This window comes from Asparagus officinalis, chromosome 6 (genome assembly GCF_001876935.1).
Source record: "Asparagus officinalis chromosome 6, Aspof.V1, whole genome shotgun sequence".
NCBI lineage: Eukaryota > Viridiplantae > Streptophyta > Magnoliopsida > Asparagales > Asparagaceae > Asparagus > Asparagus officinalis.
The window spans coordinates 7,269,114-7,280,090 of NC_033799.1; the positions used below are offsets into that span (position 1 = coordinate 7,269,114).

General features: G+C 37.7%; 1 protein-coding gene across 1 annotated transcript in view; it reads right to left on the bottom strand.

Annotated features, from left to right (window-relative positions):
- The window catches only part of LOC109845687 (autophagy-related protein 2), a 21,130-nt gene extending 12,122 nt beyond the window's left edge, over positions 1–9,008 (bottom strand). Inside the window, exons 1-6 of the mRNA XM_020414957.1 lie at positions 8,672–9,008; positions 7,208–8,199; positions 6,154–6,296; positions 4,003–4,325; positions 613–3,912; positions 418–530 (exon numbers count right to left, since the gene is read on the bottom strand). Coding sequence (XP_020270546.1) covers positions 418–530; positions 613–3,912; positions 4,003–4,325; positions 6,154–6,296; positions 7,208–8,199; positions 8,672–8,878 — 5,078 coding nt within the window. The 5' untranslated portion in view covers positions 8,879–9,008. The remainder of the gene's footprint in view (positions 1–417; positions 531–612; positions 3,913–4,002; positions 4,326–6,153; positions 6,297–7,207; positions 8,200–8,671) is intronic.

Sequence of the window (10,977 nt, forward strand, 5' to 3'; positions counted from 1 at the left end):
CAACCTATATCCAGTGCCTCACATAATAAATAACTTACAGAAAAATCAGAAAACGTAGGCCCTCGGGGAAACGGGTCATAAACCAAATATAACAATTACATTATAAATATTAAATATGCAAATATTCCTAGTCCTATGGGTGTTTTGAAGGTACACCACAAACTGCATTCCAAGTTTGCAACAAACTAAAATGAATTCAAGAATGCAGAACATTTGAGAAAAACGAAAGTGGCTAAAACTAAATGTAGTGAACTCCAGAAACTTTGGAAATGACAACTCTCACCCTCATGAACAAGATGTACGAAGCTAGGCTTTTAACTACTGAGTAATGAACAGATTTAGAGATACGCACTTCATTGTCAAAGCACCAAGTTATATATAAGTAAATATTGAATATCAAGGAATTAAAGCAATGACCTGTAGTCCTCAATAGGAGTCAACGGATCAGGCCTTACAACTTCCAAGTCCAATTTGACTGCTTGAGCACTGGATTCTCTAGGATAATTTTTATAATTATAATACCCCAACACCTATATAAGAAAATGTTAAATTCTGTCGTCATGCAGCAAAGATATGCCAATAGAAACGAGCCAAGAATCTAAACATCTTTACCATCTTCCAAGGTGCATCCCTGCTTCTGTCATAGAGATGTAAATCTTGCACACAGACAGAAAGCTTTGTCACACTAATTTCGCCCTCAGGGTACATGCCACATTTAACATCCAACCCTGATAGCATAAGCTCTAGGCATTTATTTTTATCTCTACCTCGTAAACATGAATTGCACTTAGATTTTTTCCTTGGTTCAGACCAGTCAAGTCCACTATACATTCTCCATCTAAAATCAATATTCTTGAGAAGTATCTGCCCTTTTTCACTGTGGTCATCAGTAGCATTAGAACCAACAGGTTTTAACTTGTCTTGTGAGATGAGTGGTGCGTTCCCCGTTTGATCCGATTTTGATACATGATTTTCTACTATCAAAGGATTATCACGGTACCATCCCCCTTTTCCACATTCTATGTCTCTATTACCAACATCAAACTTAAGCATACTGTCATTGGTCGAGCAATTGCCTGCAGTTGATTTTGATGGCCGTTGGGGCTCAGGTGAATAGTAACTTTCGATAACTTGAGGAACATGAGGAAAACATGTTTTAGCTGTAGAAGTTTTTTCTTTGTTATTAGTACCTGATACACGCATCGACCTGTTAGATGGAATATTTGGAGAAGTAACATCAACAGCTGTTGATGTATAATTGTCACTCGACATACTACCATCTACCGCTAAACGAGATTGACTGCCATGATCAGCAGGTAATTTGGTGTCTCCTTTCGAGTTGAAAGCATTTTCAATAATCTCATCCAGCAGCCCCACATATACATGTTCATCAGAACTGACAGATAGTTTCTTTTCAGAACTCAATTTTGGGTTGAAAGCATTTTCAAGAATCTCATCCAGCAGCCCCACAGATGCATGTTCATCAGAATCGACAGACGGCTTCTTTTCAGAACTCGATTTCACAGAACTATTATCTGCCAGTTCATTAGAAGTGTTCTCATGCGTTTGTTGGACAGTGTTCCACCTCGACTGCAAATGTGCCTTGGCATCTTCCATATCCGGTGCATAAAGCTGCTGGAGTTGAGCAACTAAACGAGCAAGTGCAGCTGTTGTGTCTTGGCATGTATCCAGATTGATATGAGAGTCTGAACAGTCAATTTCCCAAAACATACCTTTAATTCTCAGAACGGCCTCCACAAGGGCTACCTGAGCTACTTTGACATAGCCATTCATTCTCAGGTGACTTGCATGATGACCATTATTATCATTTGAAGTGCTGGATGAATCACAAACAAGGACTCCAAGATCTTTCAGCTGGATGGTGTAATTGATGACTTCAGACTGATGGGCCACTGTATGATTAGAAAAGCTTAATGATGCTGCAGCTAGAAGACAGGCTACATATTGTTCACCTATTTCTTTGTTGACTTCAACTATGCCACTGCCCGGAACATCTGGAGGATCCCCACTAATCAGAGTCTTCCTATGCGGTTCATAGCTCAAAGCAACATCCACCAAGTCCAGATAGAAAGATCCTCTCCTCTCTGTGTCATCAGCAGAAGACTCAATCTGAACACCATCATTGCTTGACTCTACGTTCTCATGACAACTGAAAAATAAGCATATTGCACTAACCCAATCCATGCGCCCACCAGGTGCAATTAGAGTTCCACACCGGACAACAATGGATGTATAACTCTGAAACAACTGTGGATTCCTAAGATATAAGACAGTTGTACCAGCTGGGCCAAAAGACAGTGCATTAGCACCCTTCCCATCACCCCGTCTAACAGTTGAATTTCTACAGGCAATAAGAAGAAAATCTTGTGCCTTCTCATCTCTGCTAAGGATGGAACCCCATAGTTCACCTTCTCCATGGTTTAGCCAGAAAAAAGTTGCATCACTAACTCCGCCAACATTTGAGACAGACAGCAACTCGAACTTGTCAACTGTCAGTCTAAAATTGTTCCATGATCCTTCTAGTTCCTTCTGCATTGAAGGATTGATCTCTCCAGCTTCATTTAAGATAATGGAGATATTTAGTGAATCACAGTTTAGAAGGATGGATGCTTGAGATATATCACCAACTTTTAAAGAAAGAGGTTCAGATTTCATATGGTCAGATGTAGTGACAATGCCACAGATAGCATTTGATATGTCTTCCATGATCTGAATTACCAGTTTATAAGCATGATCATCAAGACTGATCCAAACATGTGAAAAATGCACATGCAGAAAAAATGCAGAACTCAGTATCAGCTCCTGACGAATATGAGAACTTATCTCCTGAGAATCTTCTCCAGTTCTCACAGAGGAATACTCAGAGCTCTTTCCAGCCACTTTGTTTCTACTATGATCTTGTGAAGAGGCCAAACTCCAAGCTCTACCAGCCATCCACGGACCCGTCACAAGACCCTCTTGACAAACCATAGTAATTCCAGCATGCTGATCACCTGTTTTATTAATACCGGAGAGAATCTTAACGGCGGAAGTCAGTCGCCTGCCTAATAAGCCACATTTATCAGCATCTTCTCTTGCAGTATCAATCAAGTATAGGTCAAAGTCTCCAATACCAAAATGGAAGGAAGTGGAAGATGCACAAGGATTACCCTTCAGAGAGCTTTTTGCTAGTAACGAACGAGCATCAGAAACACTCCCCTTACCAGATGGATAAAGTTCAAGAATAATGAACTTGTCCAAGGAGTTTGAATCACCGAAGTTGCCATGACAGTCCAAAGGACAGCACAGTATGACCCTAGCCCGTGGAAAGAGAACTTTTCCTTGCAAACTTACCCTTGAAGACACAGTTGTAATGTAAGTAGAATTGTCTCCTTGAAAACCATGAAGAAAGGACGGATCGTGCTGTTGCTTCATGACACCAGATAGAAATTCCTTGGCTGCATCCCCTTCAAAATAATTTTCAACACTTTTAAAAAGAGTCAGCAGCATGCTTACTAACTGAAAGTGAACCCACAAAACAAAAGGTGGCAGATTGATAGAAAATGATGTTGACTTCATTGTCTTCCCATCTAAATCCATGGAATTGATGCTACAATGACAGCTGCATGTACCAAAAGACTCCAACAGCACAACCTTCATTAGTCCATCCTCGTAATGTTGTTTGTTGTTATTAGCAGAAATTTCTGAATTATGATCCTGGACTGGAAAAGGAAATGGAGGCAGTGAGTCTTGGACTTCCCTCTGCAAATTGCCATTTAGAAGCAACTTTTCATCTGGATTGCTACTGCAAACAGGGAAACCAAAACCATCGAACTGGTCTCTACTGACGTGGTGCTCATCAACTTTAAAATATACAAGTGAGGCTTCGAAATTTGTCTTTTGAGGAAATATCTGTTGACTTTGACAAGAAGAATGAATTAATCGATGTAAATAAAAAAATATTAAGTTTGCATATATTAGATCAGAAAAATTGAACTTTACCTGCAAATTAAATAGTAAATTTTGGCACGTAGCTTCAAGATGGTGTATGGTCGGATTAATAGATTTAATATCAGCAATGGCTGACTGCTCCATATTCAGAGATGAAAAACAGCTCATGAAAGAATCAGGGCTCGGCCCATTAACATGTGCAGTGTCTATATTACTCATGTCGCGGCTTCCAAGAGCAGTTCCAGAAGAGTCTATGAAATGTCTCCCATTTTTCGTCAAATCATCAGAAGTATTTGGATTTTCATCATGGAAAGAAAGGGAAATGAGAACTTCCGCAATAGTAGCTTGTAGACTTGTCTCAACATTCTGTTGCTCTGAATAATGGTAAGAGTAAGAAATTGTATTTAATTTGTAAGAAAAATTCAATGTATAATCCCAATAAATCATAAGTCTAGAAAGACAAAGATGAGATCTGACACAAACACATGCAATGTTCGGATCTTATCCCAAAGGATAATCACATAAGAATATTCTGCATGGTTAGATCTATCCCCAAAGGATAATCAACAGTCATTTGAAAATTGCATATCCTCTTATATCCAAATAACACTGGAATCTGAAGCATAGTTTTTCCAGCCAGTCATTAAGCCAGAAAAATATGTCAAGTTGTGAGGTCATTTTTTTTAATTACCATTGCCTACATTACTCAATAATCATAAACTTATCGATCAGATGTTCTTCTGTGGACTGAGCCATGAAATCTAAAGCAGAAAACAAAGACTAGATGTGAAGGTGTAAAAAAAGATGGCCACAGAAGAATTGGACGCAATGAGATTATGAAACAGCAAAACCTGTATGATATGGTATTTGAAAGAAAACTCATGACGTAAAGCTCATGTGATGAATCTCACATTTCATTAACATAACTACACAGTTAGAAGCAAAAATATATGATAAAAAATAACTGCTGAAAGTGACATCCACTTGGAAAACGTTTGTCAGTTCTATATTTGAAGTCACCTGCACAATAGCCATGTGTAACTACAATAGCATATATCCAAACTCAGACACAGGATCTTAACCATCCTCTCTTTCAAATCTACTAATCTTGAGGAGTTCTCTTATAGGTAATATTAAAAAAATGGCACTTCCTGTCAGGTATAATGTTTCTGCTTCACAGAAACATGGGTAGAAGCTTCTTTAGCAAAGCTTTACAACCGAACATAAGTAGACTACACAGAGTTCTAACCATGGAGGCATTGTCTAGCCCCCAACTCTAAACTGTCTCCAAAAGCATCAAAAATATTTAAACAATTTAAAGGGATGAACTCCAGGATTACATGCACCATCTCCTGATTGCTCGCTAAACATACTACTAGAGCCCAACCTTCTATCATCATATCACCAGCATATTGTGAAGCAGTATAGAGCTAGAAAAAGATTCCAACCCAACATTGTAGCTCCAAACTCGGAATCTCCTTCATCCAAAGCAATTATTTACAAAGAGACTACTGCTCCTTAGAAGAAGTGGGAGAAGAGCCATTTGACATGTACTCTCCTTGATCATCTGTAGGGCATGTAGTGAATTGTGAATGTGTTGGCAATTAAAGTATACTAACTTTTTTGCCAACCAAGATGCTAGCCAGTGGGAGATTCTACCAACAAGTCCATGACAAGCAAGTCATGTGAAAACAAACTGATGAGCAAAGGTCATTTGTTTAGGAGGACCTATTGGGCAATGGGCAAGAATGGCCTCTATGAATAACAACAAGGTATCCTCTGCTGACGAAAAGGTCCATAGTTATTACCTAATATGTTTGTGGCAATTCATCCAACATTTCTTGGTATTGAGTAGAGATGTTTAGGACTTCGCGCTACAAAATAAACATATATAAAGGGAATAAACCAGAAAGTAGAGCCTAATGAAGGCTTGCCGATGTAGGTTCGCTCAGCTGAACCGGGCCCATATGCCCAGAACTTTTACATGGATAGGAACATGCTTTGATTTTACACAGATGAGAAGAAATTAATACAAGGTTCCTCTATATTTTTTATGTGCATGAAAAATGAAGCTTTTATATTTAAATTAGCAAAGCAAATACGATATTACATTATACCACAACAATTGTGAATATTTGTAATAGTAGCTTATACTGCACAATAGGGAGAACATTACTAGAAAGCATGAAATGAAAATTTTACCTATGGGAATATGCCCTGCTCCAGAAGCAAGATCGGATGCAACAGTTATCGCACTAAAAACAGAACAAGTCCAGTTCCATATGCTGCTGCTACCTCCTCGAGCACTCCTCATTCCATCAAAACATTCGAAAAACTGATCTATGCTGCAAAAATGAACAATTAAATTAATATCACATTCTAAAATTATATCAGGGAAGAAAAAAGAAGGTTAGGAGCAGTATCTGCAATTTTTATAGACTAAACAAACAAAGCTAGCAAGATCAACATAGAACCCACTAAAATAATTTAGATGGTCAAACTCTTAGAATATGTGAGTTTACATCTTTCCTTTAATGACCAATTGGATGAAGAGGACTGAACACATGAAAGAAATATTTGGAACATATAGAAGGGAAAAAGCACAAGGTTTTGCTACATGTTGCAGTGACATTAGCTAAAACCCAAAACAACTATCAAGATTCATTGACTTTGCTCCATGATAAAAATGAACTAAGAGGTGCTTGGCATGAAGTAAGAATGGATGAGGAGATGAAAATGCCACTGTCATGTCATATCTGAAATACTGAGGATTAAGCATGTCAAATGAGAGAAGTAAATGCTTTTATTGAAAGCTCATCATAACACTGGATGTCGCATTAATATGAATGCTTGGAAAATCATTTGAGCACGATTATTGAAGGCAAAATAAATAAATAAATAAACTAGAATGGTCCACAAATGGAATCAGTATATGTAATTCCTATTGTTATAAATAATGCTAGCAAGTAAAGTATACAGTCTGCTATAAAATAGTTAAGATGTTTAGAGTTTTATAACATGTAATATCCTTACCCTTCCAGCAATAGGCTGAAAGGATTTAAAACTACAATATCGAGCAGATGGCATGATGGTTCTCAAATGTATATCTAGAAAACAATATGAATATTTCGCATGAGCAGAAAGAAACTTGACAGTGAAATCAACATGCAAATACAACAAAGACATCAGAATAACAAAGTGTATAAAGAATTGTCATGCAACTAAATAATAGTTGTGCCAAAAGTAGAGAAATAACCTTGCCCCATAATCTTGTTCAAGCTCAGTTTCAACCTCCTCGTCGAGGGATAGAGGCACCCAGTTCTGAATCACATTTGTCTGACGAAATTGAGAATCTGACGATGCCTCCTCCATAACTGAAGAATATAAGCTCTTGAAAAAGTTCCCCTTGCTCGGACTGACTACATCAGAGCCTACTGTCGCAGGACGTGGTGAATGACTCCTTGAAGCTGCACCTAAATTCTTCACTGATTGCCATATGACGGCTATCCACTTTATGGTGCTGGGCTGCAATCGTAACTCAATAGGATCCAGGGAGAAATCAGCATCGACTTTCCTAACATCTAAAGACCCATTTTTCCATGGAATGCTAATATTCAACTTCCCTGAAAATCCACCATTATCCCCAGTCAAAAATATCACAGTACTATCCAATGGCAAGCTTTTCGTATGCCATTGACTAAAACTGGTCCCTAGAGTACTGTTATGCTGAAGACTTCCATCCACATCATCCATTTTAAGAAACTCTATAACAGCTCCATGAAACTTAACAAAATTCGTTAATTTAGCTATCCCCAGAAGGCAATCAGTCTTGGGGTCTTCAGAAACACAGGTTCCATATTCCATCTCTCCAATTCGAAGCACAAGGGATCGGTAAAAATCTGATGCTCTCTTCTCATCAATATTCGAAGAAGGATCAAACGCAACTATCAGATTCCTTAACCTCACATGAAAGCTGGTAAGAAACCACTTGACGATCTTTGCAATTGTTTTAACTCCCTCATGAACGTCTAAGGATACAGAGGACCCAGCACCACCCGGTACAGTTCCAGTGTCCAAATCGCTTTTATCTGTACTATCACTCATATTTTCTGCACTGGCAGCTGTAAAAGGAGCAAGCACGAGCTCCAACTCATCGACTTCAATTTGACAATTTTGCAGCTTCCATGGGATCTTAATCGATAATGAGCCAATTGATCCTTCTTTAACCATAACCGCTGACCCAGCCAACTGGAACACACACACAAACAAACAAAAACAACAAACTTCATCAGTGGGGGAAAAACAACACAGTTGCTGAAATTAATGAGAATTTACAAAAACTTAAGGAATTTAAAGTTAGTGAAAAATAGAAGAAAATTGCTAAAATTAACTGAGAATTTACAAAAACCTAGTGAATCTGGAAGTTAGTGAAAAATCAACCAAAATTGCTAAAATTGCTGGGAATTTACAAAAGCCCTTCTGAATTTAGAAGTTAGCTAAGAATCGATAAAATCGCTAAAATTTACCGGAAATTCAAAAAATATATCGAATTTAGAAATTAGTGCAAAATCACACAAAATTGGTAAAAATTACTGGAAATTTACCAAATCCTAGTGAATTTAAAAGGCAGCGAAAACGACTAAAATTTTCCAAAATCATCAGTAATTCAAAAAAAAAAAACCTAAGAACCTAGGGTTAAGGTTAGGACTAGGGTTCGTACCTTCTGGTTGAGGAAATCGACGTTGAGGGCGAGATCAGAGAGATGAATCGTTCCCTGGGTGATCTGCACATCAAGCTGATCGAGATCAATATCTCCAAGTATAAAATCCCCCAATTTCTTCTTCAATAGAAACTTGCAGACTCTCTTCACCGCCCATCGAGAGAACATGGCCTCAGCCGAGCGCGCGAAGCCCCAACGAGAGAACATCGCGAGATCGTCGTCTAGATCGAGATATCCAACGTCGATTACATGGAAAGAGAAAAATTAGGGTTTTGAGAGGGAAGGGGGATAAAAAGCAAAAGAAAGAAAAAGAATCTGAGGAAGAGAGAAACTTTACGGCTCTTTTCGCGAAAGCGTTTTGGGGAAAAAAGGTTGGGGGTGGGCCCCGCTCTCTAGTTGGGTGACCTCGGTCCCGGTCGGCTGATTTGTTTTATAGCGCGAAGCAATTACGAGAGCAAGATCAGATATTATTATGTTGGACAAATTGTGAAAACATACCCCTTTCTAAAAATATTCTTAAAAAAAAGATCAGTTTTCATTTTATTTTTCAAAAACTGCTCAGTTTTAGTTTGGTGTTTGAGAAAGAGGTTCCCGAATTTCACGGGAGTTGAACTCTCGTGAAGTTTTTTCATAACAAAATTTTATGGGAGTTTAACTCTCGTGAAGTTTGGGAACATTTTTTTACGAATATTTTCAAAACAGGTTTTTTTAAAAAAATATTTTTACAAATGGGTATGTTTTAAATTTTTGCCCTTATTACGTTGGAAGATCTGTTTTATGACTTTTATCTCATTAAGAAAAAAACGATTCTTATCCTTATTTTTAAATATTGAATTCCCAGAGGGAGCGGAAATTACGGTTGAGTATATGGTTGGTGCGGTGGATTTCTATAAATTTTGATGAAACCGAATCAAACCTTTCTGTTTTTGAAGCTGAACCGAACAAACTGAATACTAGTTCGGTTGCCTCGATTTGCTCCATTCAGTCTAGGCTTGGATTAGTCCAATTTAAACTCAAAAGAAAGGCTAATATCAGCCGGTGGGCTTAGAAATCGATAAAAGAATTACGCAAATTAATTGAAAATAGTAAATAATGTAACGAACAAAGGGAAAGCAATTTATGGACTAAATAAAAACAACAAAAGAAAGCACACCTACATGTAAGGACAAATTTTCAAAACCGCTCTGTTTTGAATTTTATTCCCAAAAAAAGACTCATTTCAAACTTAATTTCAAAAACAGACCCAGTTGGCTGAAACTGAGTCGGTTTTTGAAAAAAAAGTTTCCAAACTTCACGGGAGTTGAAGTCCCATGAAGTTTTTTATATAACAAAACTTCACGAGACTTCAACTCCCGTGAAGTTTGGGAATTTTTTTTTCAAAAAACGACCCAGTTTCAGCCCAACTGGGTCGGTTTTTGAAATTAAGTTTGAGGCGGGTCTTTTTTTGGGAATTTTTTGGCAAACAGATTGGTTTTGAAATTTTGTCCCTACATGTAAATTCTTGCAAGTCAAACCACCTTAAAATAAGAATTCAACTTGCTCTAAGTTTATAGTTACGTAACAATCTCGTTGCGCGATGATACAAGGAAGAGTTGGTGTTTAGGAGATGCTAAATTGTGAAAGACTTAGGATCAAACGTTAAGATATTAGGAACCTATATAAATATTATAACAAACACCCGCCATTTTTTAAACCTAACATAAATGTAGTGAGTTTGCTTGGAATCATAGTTTTCTTAGATGACAAAACACTTGTGCAAACTAATATATAAAATTAGCCAACCAAACATTCTCTACAAAAGATAATGTTAGATTCACATCAGCAATACATTATCAACATTCCGGTGAACCAAAAAAAGCCATTAATTCATACCCAGAAGATTATGGGAACTCAAAGATCTATCTCACACCCTCCATGTTAATAAACGGCAAGATTATTCATTTTCTAGAAGAATGCAAGGCAAGCACAAAAACAACTGCACCGAAAGAGCAGGGGTACAACAAAACAAAAGCCTGTTGATTCAAGAGTTAATTGCAGATAGACCCCCTGTACCATGACCTAATTGCGGATAGATCCCTTGTATCACTATTGTTGCAAATAGGCCCCAAGTGATTTTTTTTTTTAAATTTTTACTCTTATCCTCAGAGAGAGGGAAGAGAGAAATTGTTTTTTTGACAAATAGACCTTTTGAGAGTAAAAAACTGAGATGAAAATCCACTCAAGATGTCTATCCACAGCAATAGAATTGCAGGCGGTCTATCCGCACTTGGGCAGTAGTACAGGGGTTCTGTCTGCAATTAATCCTT